Here is a 19,332-nt window from a genome sequence, read left to right on the forward strand (position 1 = left end):
CCCTGATCTTCATGGCAGGAAAGACCGATACCTAAGCTTCTCGAATAAGGGTGAAACATCTCGGAGGACATGTGTGCAAGTTGCGAACGTTAAAGATCCCATTGTGATCCAAAATTGATAAGAGTAGGCTTAGGCCGCCACCCAGGTAAAAATCGAAAATTTCTTACTAATGAAAACATGACCTTATATTGCGTGCGCCGCAAGACACATACCCCCCCTCCCTCCGGCGTGTTCTATGTTATGTACCTTTAAAATTGTGGATACAATCTGAGAACATCGTTTATATTTGGATAGCGGCGACGGATACCGGAGACCTATTCCTATTTTACTTCCGGGTTAAAAGGGGAATACACGTAAACGAAAGTTGACTTCGCCGTTCGCAAGGTTCTTGCCGGCGAATTATTATTTCATGAATTGAAAAAGTTTGCTTTCATGTTTTTCGAATAGATCAACACACCCAAGATGGCAAAGAATAAGAAAGGTGCAGCGAAGAAAGACAAACGTAAGATCTTGATTAGTTTTAGTAAAGTTAGATTAGATATCTCTGTCTAAATAAACTTTTTAGCATTTTAGCCTGTTTCTCAGACTCAGATTCTGGATAAGAATCTTCTATTTCTTGGAACTGGAATTCTAGAATATCTAGAATCTAGATCTAGTCTAGTCTAGGTATCTAGATCTAGATTCTAGCACAAAACAGGAATGAGTTTCTCAACTAACTCATTCATATCCACAAGATTCCTTTCCGTTTGCTGAGCTTCCTTGCATGATGCTCATTCTCCATCTTCCATCCGATAATTTTTTTTATCAGCCTGTCATTCCATTCCCATTCAGGTGCTTGCTCTCAGTGTGACCCGTGGTGTGGACCATGCCATGGGACTCTTCAAGTTCATGCCCGTGTGGCATCATGCCTTATCGCCTTATCCCACTAAATAACTAATTATGATAATGATTGTGGTGCAATGTTCTAAGTGTATTATGTGGACTTAACCCTGCCTGAGACTGTTTAATCCAGAAGCAGCGGTGGTGAATTGAAATATTCTTGATTTGTAATATAAATAAAGGCGCTTTTTCGGTAGCCCCCCCCCCCCCCCTATTTTAAGCGAAGTGACTACCTTATTTCTCCGAAGGCTCTGGAAAATAAACTTGACCTCTATTTCTCCAAGGCCACCTCTATTCTCACCCGGAGTGAGAATAGTGCAGGCGAGTCTTGTGGCTATTCTCACCCGGTGCGCGTTCACCAAATTTTGCGTTCACCATAAAACACAGAATTCTACACTGTGACAACAGAAAAATTGTAGAATTCTGTGCCGTGAACAAACGTTCCATTACAACTGTAGCCTACTAAAAGCGTAATCTCGAGAATGGAAACCGTTCGGAGAAATAAAGTCCAAGTTTATTTTCTCGAGTGTTCGGAGAAATAGAGCCGGCCTATTTTAATTTTGGCCTGTTTTTTATTAGAAATTCGCAAAATTGAGCTTGATTTAGTATTCTAGTAGAATCTAGTAGATCTAGGTAAAAATACTTGATTGAGGTAAATCGATTATTTGTCATAATTACATAATTAAACACTACACCTAGGCCTAGTGTTGTTAATTGCACAATGATGAAGTGCGTCTGGGAAATTGGCTGTCGTCCAAACTGTCGCAATTGTTGTTTTGGTGGGAAGTGGAAGTACAATTTGGCCAACTGTTCTTTGATGGCATTGGGCCTATTGCCAAGTTGGAAAGTGAATCATTTTCCGTGCCATTTACTGTGTTACAAAGAAGCGTTTAATTCAAGTAATTTTCTTTTTTTTATGTGTATAGATTTAGTACTAAAGGAGATTCATAAGTCGAAATCTCTTCAAATAGATATTCGATATAAGTCGATATCAGTAAAGTTTCAAATCAATTATATTCCAGAAACAAGAAAATAGACGAACAATAATTGGGTTGTGGGAACTACCAAAAAAGCGCCAAAATAAAGTAAATAAAATCCCAGAATTTTAAAAGTTTTTTAAAGAAAACTATTGAGTATCCAAAAAGTTCCTCCTTTTATTTCTGGCATTCTCTGTTTTTGGCCCCAAGATTACTGGATATCGATACTGACTTAAATATTCTGTATCAATGTTTTATAATCCAAAATAGAGCGAGAGATGCGCTGCTATTTTTCAGTACAAAATGAGCAGTAATATTATTATTTCATTTGATTTTAATAAGGGGGGTTTCCCCCCGACCTAATAAAAATATAGGGGGTTTCAGGAGGGCATGCATGCCCCCCCTGAATATAACCGCAATTTGATGTTTTGCAACTATGTTTGATATCTCTCGCTCGCCGCACATCGAACATCTTAGTTATATGGCATCTGATTTCACAGTGAGGACCCACAGGTTTCCCACTTTCCCAATTTTTGTCAGGATTTTGAACTTTTTCAAAGGGTTATCCATTATATTAAATTGGAAAAGCCTTTGAAGGAGAAAATTTAAAATGTTAGTAGAGAGAGAGCAAAGGCTTGTGAAAAAAGGTATTTAATGAAATGTAACCTTACCTTTGTGCAAACAACACAATCCATGAATATCACTTAATTTGGTATAATAATCCATTTTATCGAATCACTGGCCAGAAAAATCATTAAGTACCCTACAAATGAAAATAATAAAAATAAACAATAGAAAAAGGAAATAAAAAGAAAAAGGAAAAAAACAACAAGAAATCAGTTGAAAAAGTGTCTCTCAGCGTCAGAACAGCCTAATATATATAAGACCACGGAATCATCATGGGCACCGATCTGGACTACTCAAAGCATTCACTGGCCATCAAACAAGACAATTACAGAAGAACTTGCTATTTTTGTCCCTGATGTCATTTGTTTACTTCCTACACGTGCGACACATTGTGTTGCAGTCTTTTAATCGATATAAACAAAATAGATATGACAAATTAACGCGTATCATTGAGTTGGATTTGTAATGGATTCCGACATTGGTGTGCTTTGGACATAAGAGACTTAGTACTGAAAATGTTTGGAAAACAAGACAAAACATCCACCTCCTCGAAAGAGATGCTAAAGAATGAAAGAATGGTGCCAAACGGAAGTAGTTTTTAGCCTTCGCGTTGCGGAAAGTCCCTGGGATTTTCCGTAAATCTCAGAGAAATGCCAAGTTCGACTGTAAGATGTCGGAGACTCAGCGGGAGGGATGCATCACAAACAACTCTCAAATCTACTAATAATTTCTTCAATTTTCGCAAATTACGGCTAAAATCGGTGTAAAAATGAGCATCGCGTAGTCGGAGCATAATAACTTACATTCATTTCGCTTTTGGAAGTAAATTTGGCACTTCTCGTCAGGTCAAAATGTCGGACTTGCTCCCGCGATTTTCGACCACCATTTTGCTCTGTTCCTTCCCGTTTCAAACCGATGTAAGATTTCTCTTTTTTTCTCTTATTACATTAGAAAAATGTATTTCTTGCGTGTTCTAGCCATTTTTGGAGAAAATCTAGCATAATAGACCATTTAAAAAGAAAATTGTCAGACTCGCGAACGTTGGGAAATGCACTAAGTTGAAATCCTTACGTCCGTGACACTGTTATGCAAAATAACAAACAAAATAAACAAAATCAACACTTGTTTTTTATTTTCATGATTATTGGGCTCATAAACAAACAAAACAACGCTAATTGAACACCAAACAGTACAACAGGAAGATTAAAAAAAAAAAACAACCCCGTTCTGTCTCTCACACCCTTACAGTGAAATCTGCCATATTGACATGCGGGTCGAACAGTAATCGTTTAGAACCTGAAGTAATCGTCGGTGGAGTCAAAACCCACACTCCAACGTTATCGTTGGGGCCAAAACCGGATTACCCCCTTATTTCTTAACTGTTAACAATTCGAGGGTGGCATCTTATATTAAATTCTGCTTTAGCAACCCGTAAGTAGCCTCTTTCTAAGCTAATCATCAAATTTTGTTAAGCATGCGAAACAGAAGAAAGAACAGAGAAACCAAAACACTTGTGACATTGATTGTGGACTAGAGAATCATCTGCACTACATGTGGTAGTTTGCCTACATTTATCACACACAAAAAGCGTATGGATTATGAATAGCATACAGTGGAAACCTGATATAACAGGGATGGTGGGAGTAGAGAAAATGTCCTGTTATATCCGATCCCTGTTAAATCAGAAATGCAAGGAAAGTAAGCATTTGTGGACTAATCCAGCTGTACTTATTATTCATGGGTAGTTTCCTTTTTCACAAGTACCCACGGACAGGGGTTTTGGCACCAACTTTCTCCTTGCCTCCTTAAACCACATCAGAAGAGCTTGGTCCACAGCCTCTGCATCAGGTAGTCTCATCTTCTCTCGATCCAGAGCAAACTTTCCATTGGAGTATGCTGCCACTATCTTCTTTCTATCCTTGATAATGGTGTGAATCGACCCTGGTGGAATGTCGAACTGATGACAAATCTCTGCCAGTGGAGCCTGCTTTTTGTCAACAGCCTGGATTATTTTGTATTTTTTGTCAATTGAAAGGCATTTTCTATTGCGCTTGACATCGTTGGTGACATTAGTCGCGCGTGTTGCTTGGTTTCGGGCTAGATCGAGGTCTGCAGCACACTGTAGCCCTCTCTCGCTTCACACGCTGCGTATGCTCGCAGTGGCATGGCTTGCGTGGGCTTGCTCCATCACTTCGTTACTCTCTCTCTCTCTCTCTCTCTCTCTCTCTCTCTCTCTCTCTCTCTCTCTCTCTCTCTCTCTCTCTCTCTCTCTCTCTCTCTCTCTCTCTCTCTCTCTCTCTCTCTCTCTCTCTTACTTTTTACACATTGTTGACGAGCCTTTGTCCCTGCTATCACCGGTTGGGTTGCGATGAGGCCGCTATCGCCGATTACTTTTAATAGAGACAAAGAGTAGGAAAAAACGGGGATTTTAAACATCCCTGTTATTACCGGGCCTGTTATGTATGGTTTCCGATGTATATTGGTACCAGGACAACGTATCGTGGTGGGTGGTTTGTGGGTGCTCTGGTGTGGTTTGCTCCTTCTTTCCTATAAAAAATCTATCGTCTGTTTCTCCCTGCGTTCACTTTTTGTTGTGTTTGTTACTCTCTTGTACCACCTCTAATCTTCGCTCTTATATGACCTTATTGTGTTGCAAGTGCTTTAAAACACTTACTAATACTAAACTCCTACTATAACTAAAGCAAGGAATTGTGTAGGCCTACATGTCTGTCAGGAAACCTTTGGTTAATCATGCCCTATCCTATTGTCTGTGTTAGCTATAGGCCTATATATTATTTTCACATTGGCTAGGCTAGGCCTGACACATGGGCACATGACATTAGGTGTGCTTTTTATTTCACGATTTTGTAATTTGAATTTGAGCTTTCTCACTTCTCTAGCCTAGCGTAGAGCACATGCAGTCATTATATTTATGTGTGCTGATTTATTCTTTTGTCTGTTCTGTGACTGATAAAGCAGTTAGCATAAAACAAGCCGAGTGTCGAGCCGAATAAGTTTAAAGCAAAAATTACTTTTTATACAGCCTGCTGTGGAAATTGCAAATTACTGAAAGAGGTAAATGAGAAATAAATGTTTCAATTACGAAAGTGAAATTTGCAGTGTGTATTGGCAATTGCAACCCTACTTTTGTCGACAAATTTGTTTTGCTCTCTCTCTCTCTCTCTCTCTCTCGATTCAGAATGTTAAAAAATTCGAAGCCAAAAAAATTTTCCCTCTGTGGTCTTATATTAATTAATTATAAATTGGATGTTAATTCACAAACCCATTATTCACCTTCTGAATAAAAAAATACGTTTTTTTTGGCAAAGTAAAATTAGTTGCAGCTCAAAATTTATGATTGCTGGTCTTAGGCGACCTGGCGTAGGCCCACATCTCATCCTCATCCAGATATGCTGAGTGCATGCTGCCAATCGAATACATTAGATTGAGTTGAGGTCTACCAGATTTGTCCTGATGGAGAGACAAAACAGCTACCTTTTTGGCACAATTCGACCAAATTCAACTAAATTTCAAGGTGACCTTCAAGGTCAAATGTGTTTATTTTTCAAAGTTGCAAATTGAATTGGTCCTTTTCTGCTTATATTTATATACAGTACCTTTTGACCCTCCATGGAGGAAAATTTTGCTGACCTGGATTCAGTTTCAGTTAAATTGATTGGCTGTGTCCACTGGGGGTTAGAATAGCATAATGGTTTGATATAACATTTGAAAGACAGACAGCTCACGAAGTGTCAGGCTGCCCTTTATATAATGGCATAATCCCATACTCATTGCACCTTGTGTAAAATGAAATGGAAAGGTGAAAAATTAATCACAAAGGCCCATCTGTTACGGCTGAGTCAGGACTACTTTATATTGATGACTGAGCCTACTTCTTTTTAAAAATTTAATGCATGATGCTGCAAGAGGTGTTACACTGGAAATACTCGTAAAGAATGGAAAATGAATATATATTATTAATATGTGTAACTGTGTATATATATATATGGATTTTTACTGCTTCAACTTTGAGTAGGCGGCCGGCTGGTTGTGTTGAGACCAATATTAGTGTAGGTTAGGTTTACTCCTTATTGTACAACCAACTGTATTGTATTATTCAGAGTCTCTCATGGCCTAGAGGTTAAGGTGTTCGCCTCTCATTCAATAGGTCCCAGGTTCAAATCCGGATAGCAAAGGAAAATTTTCTTATTTAAAATGTTCTCCTTTCACATCCTTTCCTGCTCTCTAACAATGGTCTGTCGTCTTCTTTCGTCTCCACTTTGTACCCCCACCCCCTCACCTCGTTTGTCCCCTCCTCTGGGCTCCTGACTCTTTCTGCAGCCATTCTACTGCTAATCTTTGGCTCATTCTTACTGCTGTCTTTCAGCCACACCCCTGATCTTATGGGAGAAAAGATCTACAGCTAGTCTTCTCGGATAAGAGTGAAAAATCTCAGAGGTCACGTGTGCAAGTTGGGCACGTTAAAGACCCCTTCATGGTCAAAAACTGATAAGAGTTGGCTTCGGCCGCTTCCCGCGCACAATTCAACATTTCATATTAACGGAAAATGTTTAAAGTGTCCCTCATGCTCATTTGACCTAATGCAGTTTCGAGCACCGTAAAACAATTGCAAAAAAAACCCATTATTTAATTTACACATCTATAGGAAAATATCCTTTCTTGGTTAATTACAGTTTTCTGTAAATTTTGTTAGAAAACAGCAGAGCAAATTTGTTATCTCAGTTGCAGTCCCAGTACCTGTAAAAAACTAATTGACACTGAGTTTGAGCAGTCTAGCAGAGAAATTTTCGGGGAAAAAAAATACCTAAAAAAATTGCCCAAATGTATTGGGCAGGGATGGTACTGTTACTATATTTCACCTTGACATTCCACTTTATTGTGATTGTTAAAACATTCTTCCAAAGTTTTTTTTTTGGGTTAAATATGTTTACAAAATTATTAGCAGAGACACTTTCAATCGTTTGATCGATTTTTCTGAGAACTGGTAAAAACAACCCTCATTTGTGTATGTTTTGTATGGGAACTATTTGTTAATGTAGTTACAGGACAGAATAGTAAAGCAAAAATAATTATTGACTGTTTAGCCCCGATGTCATCATGAAAAGACTTGTTTTGTAAATGTAGAAGCAGGACTGTGAGTAATTGACTCTTAGAGTCTGCGGTTAAAAGGGGCTAAGAGGTCAGAATTTATTTTCAAAAGACACGTGCAGGGTGAAATCAATTATTTAAAACAGATGTTAAATTTTTTACTGTGAAAAGGTAAGCACCATTGATTGACACACGCAGGGGGTAAGAATTGAAAAATGAATGCCCTCAACCGGGGACTTAAATTGATTGTAATTGATTTTGGGCTCATTAAAAATGCATGATCTGTTGACTGGAGAAGGAACAGTGTGAGGTGCAGCACGGGCGTTTTGAACGACCCCTTTCTTGTTTGTTGTTATTGATCCTGCAGCTCAGGGGCTGTCTCTCGTAAACTCGCATGATGCCCTCAGGCACGCAATTCTCGCTGCAACATTGTCTTGAGGGCATCATAAATGATAGAAGATTAAGACCGCAAGTGATAGAGGATTGGAGAAAAAAAAAACAACAACCCAAAAACGGTTGGGGGTTGGGGAATACGCTGCACTTAAAACTTGGTGATGAAAGGAAAATAGGTGGTGGTAGAGAGGGGACTGTTGTGCTGAGATTGGGTAAAAGTGAAGAGGGAAGATTAGGGATTGGAGGTGGGGGGGGGGGGAGTTCTCATTATTCAAGTTTATTGATGGATGATTAAGAAAAGGATAGTGGGTGGGGGGGGGAGGGGAGGGGAGAGTGGGGTAATTACTCTGAAGTTTGCTAATGAAGTGGAATGTGATGGGAAGGGAGATGGGTCTACTGTACTTAACTTCAGTAGTCACCTTTTGTGAATGTCTTGGGTTTGGTGTGTGGTGCACTGGTGTCTGTCGTTATATTCCTGTGGGGATTACCTTTAGCAAAGTGGTTCTTTGAGACTGCACAGAATGAACCAAATATATATATTGTAAAAAGAAGCATTGATTCTGAATGCTACAGTCTTGTGAGGAGTAGGAAATAGAAGTGCTCACTGATACTGATAGTTTTCAGCTGCACATGAACTCTCATAGCTAAAAATCAGATCAGTAGGTAAACGGTGCGCTCAGATCAGCTTAGTGAAACACATAACATTCTGTTGATTGCACTTGAAACAAGTTTTAAAAATTTATTTCTGATTACAACTAGAGAAGAAAGGGCGATTTTTTTTCCCCAAAAAAATATTTAGGGAAATGGAGCTGAGGTCAGGTGAGTGAATCTGCTGGATTTTGGGGATTTTTTAATTTAAGAGAAGGAAGGATTACACAAAGAAACAACTGTTAAGTGCTTTAGGAAGATGAGACAGGCCCACCTAAGTAGCAAATAGAAAGAAAAGAAATAGAATCTGTCTTTTGTGTAGTTTATTCACTTTAAAAAACAACAACCAAAGACTTTATAGTTTCTAAGAAATGGTGAGGTGGTTGGAAGGTGCCACTGGTAGGTGACAGGTCCTACTTTTTAAATTTCCTTCTGTTGTTGTTGTCTGTCTGTATGACTTTCTTCCTTTTTCCTGTCTTTAAATGAACATTGTTATATATGGGTATGCTTCTTTTTAAAAAAAGTCAACAACTACCAAATAATAAGAAATGGCTTTTTAAAAGTTTGATTCGCAATTCATTTTTTATTTGAGGCAGAAAAATTAGAGAATGAATTTAGCCCTGGATGTAAAGAAAAAAGTGCAGGTCTTGTCTGGAATTTAGGTAGAAATTTATAGGACTGAACTTACAACATAGGGGGAACTGCAGCTTTTTCTTTCCTCATCCTTACTGTTGTCATTTTCTTCTACTTCTTTTGTATGTTTGTCACTCTCTTTTGAACTGCTATTTCTGGGTTGCCTTGATAGTTGAAGGAGACTTTGTGCTGTTGAGGCTAGAGAGGTGAGCAGAGTGAGCCTGATTCCCCGTTTGAACTTCTCTGTTGACATCCACCCCTTGACGCTCATGTGACCTTATGCTGTTGCTACTGTTGAAACTTCTACTAAAAACTAAAAACTGATTGTGTTTGCTCCTTCGATCTGATCGAATGTCTATTGTCATTATCTCTCCGCCTCCTTTTCGTTGTGCGTTACTTTGTAGTTAACATCTCCAATCTTCAACACTTATGTATGACCTATTACTTAACACCTTTAATCTTCAGCACTTATATTATATGACCTATTAGTTAACACTTTAAACTTCTGCACTTAAATATTTGACCTATTAGTTAACACCTTTAATCTTCAGTGCCTATGTATAACTTATTAGTGTTGCAACTGCCTGAAAACTCTCACTTAAACTAATCTGAAAGGGTTTGGTTGTTTTTTTTCTCATGAATTCAGCCAGCCCTCCGTCCCAGGGTGAGAAGTCTGCGCAGAATGGCGCTCAGCAGCAGCAGCAGCAGCAACAGAAAAAAAAGTTGGCTGTTGCCGGGGGAGGGCAGAGCTCTAAGGCACCCCTAGCACAGAAGAAGCTGGCAGTGCAGCATTCAGGGAAGGCCAGGTGAGTTGGGGAATTCGCTACCTCAGAGTCACAAAGTTCTATCCGACTATTTAAAAAAATTTTTTTTTACTGTTTTTGAGTTACTAAGACCATGAGTGTCAGAAAGCAAATGCTCTATCTGCTGTTTCAAAATCGTAAGAATATTCGAAGTCGTTATCAAGATATTCAAAGAATTACATTCGAAAAAACTTTGACATAATTGTGAAACTCAAAAATCTTGACGTCAAATTTCTCCAAAACTAGGTATTGAGCAGATGGAACTTTGTAATTCTTAGTTGGCAAATGACTGAAAGTAGTTATAGGTTAAGGGTTCATTGTCGTCATTATCAGCATCATCAGCATCAGCTTCTAAACAGTTTTTATTTTCCTGTTCTGTTTTTCTAGAAGTATAATGATTGTTAATGATATTAATAGTAATGTAATAATATAATAATAATATAATAATAATAGTAATAATAACAATGATAATAATAATAATTGCATTTATACAGGGCATATCCACACTCTACAGCTGCACAACATGCTCTATGCGCTTTACAACTATTATAGTACTACAACAATTTTTATTACTACTGTGTTGGGAGGTGGCGTCGGTGGCCTAGTGGTTAGGCTACCGGACTCGGAATCGTGGAATTGCGGGTTCTTGGTTCGAGCCTCAGCTCGGTCCGATGTTGTGTCCTTGGGAAAGGCATTTTACACAAATTTCCCAGTCCTTTTAGAGATGGACGTTAAAACGTGGAGGTCCCACCTCTTAAATAACCTAACAGTGTTGATAGGGCTATTAAACCTATACCATTTTTTACCATGATGGCACATTTTTTAATGCAAATTTTTAAATATACGCCATCAAATCAGGAAATAAGACATAATAAAAAGGATTGCAGGCATATATAGATAAACATGTTATACGCTTGACATTATGTAGATTAGGTGTAGGTAAAGTAAATTTATTAAGGCACAGGGGCCAAATGTGGGCCATCATAGAGTATGATGTGTGGTTGGTGGAATCAGTTGCTAAATTTATTTTTTTAAATTGGAATCAATAACTTTTTGCAAAAATGATACTCATTTGATACTTTTTGACTGCGGTATGTGGAATTGTGTTGTGTGACAGCCCAGGTTTTTTTTGTGTTTTTTGGGGGGGTTTTTTGGTAAGTGTATTTACAGCTCTTGCAACTGCATAAGGTCATATGAGGATGAGCACGCGGGACACACCAACCATTTTCGGTTGGTAGAAAATTTTGAATTTTGTGCGGGTGGCGGCTGAAGCCTACTCTGATCGATTTTAGACTACCAATAGATCTTTAACTTGCACACGGGACCTCCAAGATTTTTCACCCTTGTCCGAGAAGGCTAGGTGCAAATCTGTCCTACCATAAAATCAGGAATGTGGATTAAAGACAGCAGGAAGAAGGAGCCAAGGAGTAGCAGTAGAAAGGCTGCAGAAAGAGTCAGGACCCCAGCGAGGTGGGGGAAAAGGAGGTTAGGGGGTGGGGGCAAAAGAAAGGATATGAAAAGAGAGAACTTTTTAGAGAAGAAATTTTCCCATCGTTATCGGGATTCAATCCGGATTCAGACCCAGGCCCTATTGATTGAGAGGCGAACACCTAAACCCCAAGACCAAGAGAGCCCCTGCTGTTCCCCAGTGGTCTGCCTATAGGGCATAAGAGTGTCCTATGTGGTCTGCTGGGGTAATAATATAGTGTAAAGTGCATAGAGCTTGCTGTAGAGCTGGATAATGCGCTATACAAATGTTGTTTGTTATTTATTGTCATAAACACCAATTTATAAAAACAGGCACAATAAAAATTGTTATAATCACTCATAAAATATATATAAGTGACTCCCAATCACTTTTTAAATGATCCAACAAAATGAGGTGGAACGAAGATACTCTTTTTTCGTGAGACATTGTAGGAATAATAACTCTTTTTTGTTTGTCCTTACAGATCCACTCTTTTTTTTTTTTTTTCAACAGTGAAGGAATTATAACACCTTTTTGTGTGTTCTCACAGATCCACTTTTTTTTCTCCACAGTAACGGAATTAGTTATAACTCCTCTTTTTGTTTATTTGCACAAATCCACTCTTTTTTTTCTTCTTTCAACTTTTACGGAATTAATTATAACTCCTTTTTGTTTGTCCTCACAGATCCAGCCCAGAGAAAGGCAGAAAGGCAGCAGCTTCATCATCATCGTCATCCTCATCGTCGTGCGGCTGGTGCTGGCTGTTTGTGGTCATCGTCAGCGTCGCCGTAGTTGTCCCAAGTGTCATGTTCTCTCAGGAGATCCAGCAGCTGGAAGGTGAGCGAGCCGGCGCTTTAGGGGTTTATTAAAAATTGTTTTATAATGAATTTTTTTAAAAAAATGGATTTTAAAAAAAAATTGTTTACTCTCTGACTCGTGGGTTTGAAGCCCATCTCAGGGGCCCGACGTTGTGTCCTTGGTAAAGGTACTTTATACGAACTTTCCTCCCTTCACCCAGGTGGGAATGAGTACCCAGCTATAGACAGTGAAAGATCTTGTCAGTTTGTTAGTGTCTGAGCACCTAATCAGCTGCTTGCACTGTATGCTTCCCAGGGAACTAAAAATGTTACTGAGTGTTCTGTGGTCTGCTGGGGTAAAAATATTGTGTAAAGTGCATTGAGCTTGCTGTAGAGCAGGGGTATGCGCTATGCATTACAAATGCTATTTATAATTTATCATTATTATTATTCTTTGTGTGCTGTGGGAGGGTCCTTTTTGATGGTTTTTAAAATTTATTGTCAACTCTTTGTATGCCACAAAGGTTTATTTTTAATGAATGTGGGGGGGGGGGATTCTTTGGGTGTCAGAGGGATTTTAGCACTTTAGGGTTCCCTTTGATGCTTTGTGCTTTTTTGGTTTTTGTTTTCTTTTTTTCTTTTTTTGTTGTTGTTTGTTATCTCTGCATTCCAGAGAGGTTTGGGTACTTTAAGGTTTATTTTATGTTCTTAAAAAAAAAAAAAAAATTCTTTGCATGCCATAGGGGTTTTCAAAATACTAGGTTTCTTGTGATGTTTTTAAAAAAATTTACTTCTGGGTACCTGAGGGATTTAAGCATTTTAGAGTTCTTTTTTAAAATCATTTTTATGTTGTTCTTTTGTTGTTTTTAAAAATTCTTTGTAGGGTTCTTTTGGATAATTTGTGTTGTTTGTCGTTCGTTAATTTTTTTGTGCATCTGATGGATTTAATCATTTCAGGGTTCTTGTTGATGGGTTTTTTTTTCATTTACTATGTACCTGACAGAGGGTTTTTAATGGCAGTGATGTACCAGTGCGCTGTAACTTTGACAGGATGAAAGTGTGTCATTGTGTATCAAAATTAAGGCAAAAGAATATAGTTTTACTGTTTGAGACAATAGCGTTTGAAAAACAAATGCACTTAACCCTACCCCCCATCCCCCCATCCCCCCTGCCTTCCCGCTTCCCACGAACAGCGTACCAGGAGTATGTCCAGCCTCAACTTTTGGCATTCCAAGAGTTTGCGCATCCTCATGTTTCGGCATTCCAGGAGTTGGTCGAGCCTCAGGTTGCAGCGCTCCGAAAGTTTGTCCTTGAGCAGATGGAGGCGTGGTCGTCAGAGTCGCAGCCGAACGTTCCCACAGAGGAACCCACACCCGAGCAGCAGTCTCGTCAGAAACGGGAAGACGCCGACGAGGAGGAGAACAGCAGTCGCTCGCAGCAGAATGAGCAGCCGCAGCAGCAGCAGAAAGATTCCTCGAGGGATAGCGAGAACACGATAAAGAAAAGTAAAGATACCCCGAAGGATGACCTCGCCTCGTCCGATGGTGAGATGCCGAAGGTGGAAAGCATTAACGTTCGTGCGACATCCAAGACGGACAAGCAGGAGAACGCTCAAGCGGACGAACAAAAGAAAGCTGAGGAGCAGCAGAAATTGAGAGAGGAGGAAGAGAAGAAGAAGAAGAAGGAGGAGGAGCAGAGGTTAAGGGAGGAGGAAGAGAAAAGGAAGAAGGAAGAACAGAGGCTGAAAGAAGAGGAAGAGAAGAGGATAAAAGAAGAGCAAAGATTGAAGGAAGAGGCGGAAAAGAAAAAGAAAGAGGAACAAAGATTGAAAGAAGAGGAGGAAAAGAAGAAAAGGGAAGAGCAACGATTGAAAGAAGAGGAAGAAAAGAGAAAGAAAGAAGAACAAAGATTGAAAGAAGAGGAAGAAAAGAGAAAGAAAGAAGAACAAAGATTGAAAGAAGAAGCTGAAAAGAAAAAGAAAGAAGAACAACGGTTGAAGGAAGAAGAGGAAAAGAAGAAAAGGGAAGAACAGAGATTGAAAGAAGAAGAAGAACAAAAGAAAAAGAAAGAAGAACAAAGACTCAAGGAAGAGGAGACAAAGAGAAAGGAGGAACAGAGATTGAAGGAAGAAGAAGAGAAACGGAAAAAAGAACAAAAATTGAAAGAAGAGGAGGAGAAGAAGAAGAGGGAAGAACAGAGATTAAAAGAAGAGGAAGAAAGGAAAAGGAAAGAACAGAAATTGAGAGAAGAGGAAGAGAAGAAAAAGCAAGAGGAACAAAAGCTGAAAGAACAAGAGGAGGAGAAGAAGAGGGAAGAGCAAAGAGTGAAGGAAGCCAAGAAAAAGGAAGAGGAGCAAAGACTAAAAGAAGAGGAAAGGAAGAAGAAGGAACAGAAATTGAAGGAAGAAGAAGCAAAAAAAGCAGAGGAGCTTCGCCTGAAAGCAGAGAATGAAAAGAAAGAAAGGGAGGCCGAGGAGAAACGTTTAAAAGAACAACAGTTGAAGGAAGCGGAGAAACAGAAAGAGGCATCAAGATTGAAAGAGGAGGAAGCTGCTGCGAAAACGGCCAGAGAGCAGCAACAGCAGCAGAAGGAAGGAGGGGAAAAGAAAGAAGAACCACCAAAGACGGAGAACAGGAAAGTAGCGAAGCAGTCTCCAAACCAGAAAGACCAACAACCCGAGGTCCCAAAAGAAGGAGCAGGTGCAGCGACCGGCGGAAACGAGGCGGGTGGCTCCAACGTGGAGGTAGAGAAGAAGGAAGGAAAAGGTCAGAAAGAGACCCCCGTCGACCCCCCGCCCCTGGAAAGGTCCACCTACCAGCTGTCCTCGGTCACCAGCGACGCGGACCTGAAGATTGCTGCCAAACTGGACAGTGCCGATACGCTGATGAATGATGTGAGTAGAGAAAATGATAATATAACGATAATGGTAATAGTAATAGTTTTAGGGATAAGAAGGATTATCATCTTAGTCATATAGATCTAGATAAAAGTGTTAACCATTCCAGCCCCATGGGCTTATATATTTTCAGCAGCGCTTGTACCTCCCACAGTCCCAAGAGCATATATTCTCAGTTTCGGGGGTACTGAATTTTCTTCGCATTTTTCGAAATTAGCGAAGCTAATTAAACTTTAATTTTCATAATATTATTTGTTCATTTACATTTAAACTTTGTTATATGTTATTGTCTAAACCTTATTACAAAGATACTGATTCACTTTTATAATGCATGCCTCTTTATCTGACACACTGCTGTATTGGCTGGGACTTGGGTTAGGGAGTGCACAAAACTGACCCGGGCTGGAAGGGTTAATGGGAAACACTACTATTTAGTCCTTCATTATATTTTTAATAATTTCTTTATATGTCACTTTTGTCAGTTTTTGTTGGCTGTGCTTAGTAAGGGTCCTGCTACTAACATCCTTATCTCTTCCACTCAGTCCCTTAATCTGCCTAGATGGACTTCACAATACAGCAGTATGTATATATAGCAAAAATTGGTGCCTATTGTGGTGTTCATTTTGGAGAAACAAATTTTGTAAAACAAAATTATTTTTTTTTTCAATGCTTTTCTTTGTCTGTGAAACGACTTTTAAAAATTGCTGTGAAATAAATGCTGTTTCCTTTGTCTGGGAAGTAATGTCTGTTAAATAACATATTAAAGGCAATAGAAGGAACTTTTCTTTTTCCCTTTTTCTGTGAATTAATTTTATTAGTAAAGACACAAAAAAAATATCTTGCCTTTGTCTGTGACTTTATTTTCTTGAAACGACTAAATAAAAACAATGAGAGAAACGCTTTTATTCTGTTAGTGAATAAATTTACATGAAACGACTTTCGATAAGGCAGCAAAAAAGTAAATGAAATCAGGCGCTCGTCAAAATAAGGAAATCGGAGAAACAGTCATTTTCCCCGCCAATTGGGAACTTTTGATCGAATGTTTACTCTTTGGCTTAACCTCTTTTATGTCCATATAAAGACACATTTCCATGTGAATTTTACTGAAAAACAAGGATTAAAGGCACAAAATATGTCATTTTTCAGTTTTCAAAAACTCTTTTGTTATTAGAGTAACCTAACTTGGCTGCCTTTTGCTCGCTAATTTCGCCACTGAAACCAGGCGACCTCAGTTTCTTCAGTCGCAAATATCTTGAGTTCTACTCAAGATAAATGGATAGGTATTTCGTTGAAAGCAAGGCAAATAAATCATCTTTCACATGATACCATTAACTCAACATGCTCAAAATTTGATGAGCACCTGATTCCACTGTGTCATGACACGCGATGGAATCAGAGGCTCGTCAATTTCTGGGCATATAGAGTTATTGGTATCAGCTTAAAGCCTTTTCATTTGTCTTGCTTTCGATGAAAGAAATATTCATCCCTCTTGAATAGAAGTCAAGATATTTGCGATTGAACGAGGTGAGGATCGACTAGTTTCAGAGGTAAAATTAGCAAGAAAATGGCCACCAAAGTTCGGCAACTTACACAGATTGAGAGACTTTGGGAACAGAAAATTTGCAATATTTATGCCTTTAATCAACGTTTTTCTGTAAAATCCACACCAAAATATGTTTTTAATTAGACATATAAAATATTTAGCCAAAATACTAAAATTCGATAAATATTGCCAAACTGGCTGAGAATTGCCGGTTTTTCAGATTTCATTATTTTGACGAGTGCCTGTTTCCACCGTGTCGTGACGCATTATGTCTCTCATTTGGCGTGGTGAACAGGACAAGTTGGAGGAGGCTATCCGAGTCTACGACGACATCCTCCGCAACAACATCGCGAGCCCGCGGGGTCACTACGGGAAGGCCTTGACTCTGGACAAGCTGGGCTTCAAGTACATGAGCAACGAGTACCTGGAGCAGGCCATTGAGTTCCTGAACCGCGTCCTTGTGCTGCCGGACGTCCCCCACGACCTGATCAAGCTGGCTGGCCGTAAACTGGCTGACCGCCAGCAGTTTAGAGGTGCGTGTGTGGGTGTGTGTGGGGTGTGTGTGTCCACTTTGTTGTGTATGTGTGTGTGTGTGGGGGGGGTTGTCCTTGTGCCTCTGGACGTCCCTCACGACCTGATCAAGCTGGCTGGCCACTAACTGGCCGACCGCCAGCACTTTAGAGGTGTGTGTGGGTGTGTGTGTGTGTGTGTTTGTGTGTGTGTGTGTGTGTGCGTCCTTGTGCTGCTGGACGTCCCCCACGACCTGATCAAGCTGGCTGGCCGCAAACTGGCAGTTTAGAGGTGTGTGTGGGTGTGGGGGGGAGGGTGTGTGTGTGCGCGTGTGTGTATGTTAGTGTGTGTGTGTGCAACCTTGTGCTGCCAGACGTCCCCCATGACTTGGTCAAGCTGGCCGGCCGCAAGCAGTTCAGAGGTGTGTGTGTGTGTGTGCCCTTTGTTGTGTGTGTTTGAGGGTGACACCTCTAATCTTCGGCACTTATATGACTTTATTGTGTTGCAAGTGCAGTAAACACTGACTACAACTAAACATCATGTCGCTGTGCCTCTCTTTATTCTAATAAACGAAGAGTAAACAGTCATGGCTCTCTTTATTCCTATAAACAAACAAACACATTATCACGTCGCTTCCCCTCTCTTGACTCCAATAAACAAAAACAAACAAAAGTTTTTCGATTTCCCCTTCCCCCACCATGAGTGGTTGGTGGGTGCTCTGGTGTGGTGTGCTTCTTCTTTCCTATCAAACGTCTATTGTCCTTATCTCCCCCTTCTTCTTTTTTATGTTTGTTACTCTCTTGTAACACTTCTAATCTTCTGGCGCTCATACGACCTTACGCAGTTGCAAGCACCGTAAAACCTTTACTAAGACAAAAACTAAACTTCCCCCTCCCTCCCTCCCTAACCCCCTTTTCCCCGACCCCCTCCCCCTCGTTCACCTTTTTCTCTTCTCCACCATCTTTTCCTCCCCTTTTCCCCCATTTTCCCCTTTTCTTCCTTTTCCCCCTTTCCGTCCGTTTTCCACCCATTTCCCTCCCCTTTTCTCCCATCTCGCTCTCTAAACAAGGACCTGTCTAGACTTTGTATCACGGCCTGTCCATTGTGGCTACCTAAAGCATAAACAACTGTAATTACAAACAGCGAGAACTTCTCAAGCATTACCAAAGCAAAAATAATGAGAAATGTTAAACTTATACAAGCCTCAGAGGGGGGCCCCAAGAGGCAGCCCGCCATTATGCAAATCATTATCTCTATGACAAGGAAATGAGCCCCTTGCTGGACCCTCATTAAGTCTGGTACTTGAGGGCTTGACCACAATATTTTAAAAACCGATCAATACTTTCTACTCGGGCCAAAGCCATATCATTATTCCCGCTGAACTATCCCTACGATCAATGTTCGTTCTCCTCTCGGCTAGCCTTCCTCCACCACCACCACTCTCCCCTCCCCTCCCTCCCTCCCTCTCTCTCCGCCACCCTCCCACCCTTACACTCGTCCTCCTCCTCCTCCTCCTCCTCTACCTCCTCCCCACTCCTTCTCATCCTTCTCCTCTCCTCTTTCGCCTCTATGCCGTCCTCCTTCACCAAAACTCTCTCCTCCTCATACCCTTTCTTCCTTCCTTCCTTCCTTCCCCACCACGCCTCGTCAGAACCCCCTCCCCTCCCTTTCCCCCTCTCTCCTCCTCTCCCCGCCACTTTCCCCTCCCTCCTCACTCCGTCCTTCTCTTTTCCTGCCCCCTTCTCACGTCCAGTGTCCGGCTGTCCAGCCAATACAGCTTTCACAGGCATGCTGTGGACCAGTACTGCCCACTCTCTCTCTCTCTCTCTCTCTCTCTCTCTCTCTCTCTCTCTCTCTGTCAGCCGCTGTCTTTTCTCTCTCTACCCCCTCTCCCTATGTCTATTCATCTATCTTTATTCCTCTCTCTACCTCTCTGTCATTGCCTCTACGTCTCTTCTCTATCTCTTTCTCTCTCTGTCTCTGTCTTTTTGCCTCTGTTATTTTTTTTCACTCTGCCCCCCCCCCTCTCAATAAAACCCAAAACAAACA

General features: G+C 40.4%; 1 protein-coding gene across 1 annotated transcript in view; it reads left to right on the plus strand.

Moving 5' to 3' along the window:
- Positions 1–324: 324 nt before the first annotated feature.
- The window catches only part of LOC101851095 (aspartyl/asparaginyl beta-hydroxylase), a gene marked incomplete in the record, with an annotated part of 32,656 nt that continues 13,648 nt past the window's right edge, over positions 325–19,332 (plus strand). Inside the window, 5 exon segments of the mRNA XM_013090214.2 lie at positions 325–502; positions 9,913–10,072; positions 12,223–12,374; positions 13,528–15,227; positions 17,069–17,306. Coding sequence (XP_012945668.1) covers positions 463–502; positions 9,913–10,072; positions 12,223–12,374; positions 13,528–15,227; positions 17,069–17,306 — 2,290 coding nt within the window.

The sequence above is a fragment of the Aplysia californica genome, unplaced genomic scaffold (assembly GCF_000002075.1).
Source record: "Aplysia californica isolate F4 #8 unplaced genomic scaffold, AplCal3.0 scaffold01179, whole genome shotgun sequence".
Classification (NCBI taxonomy): domain Eukaryota; kingdom Metazoa; phylum Mollusca; class Gastropoda; order Aplysiida; family Aplysiidae; genus Aplysia; species Aplysia californica.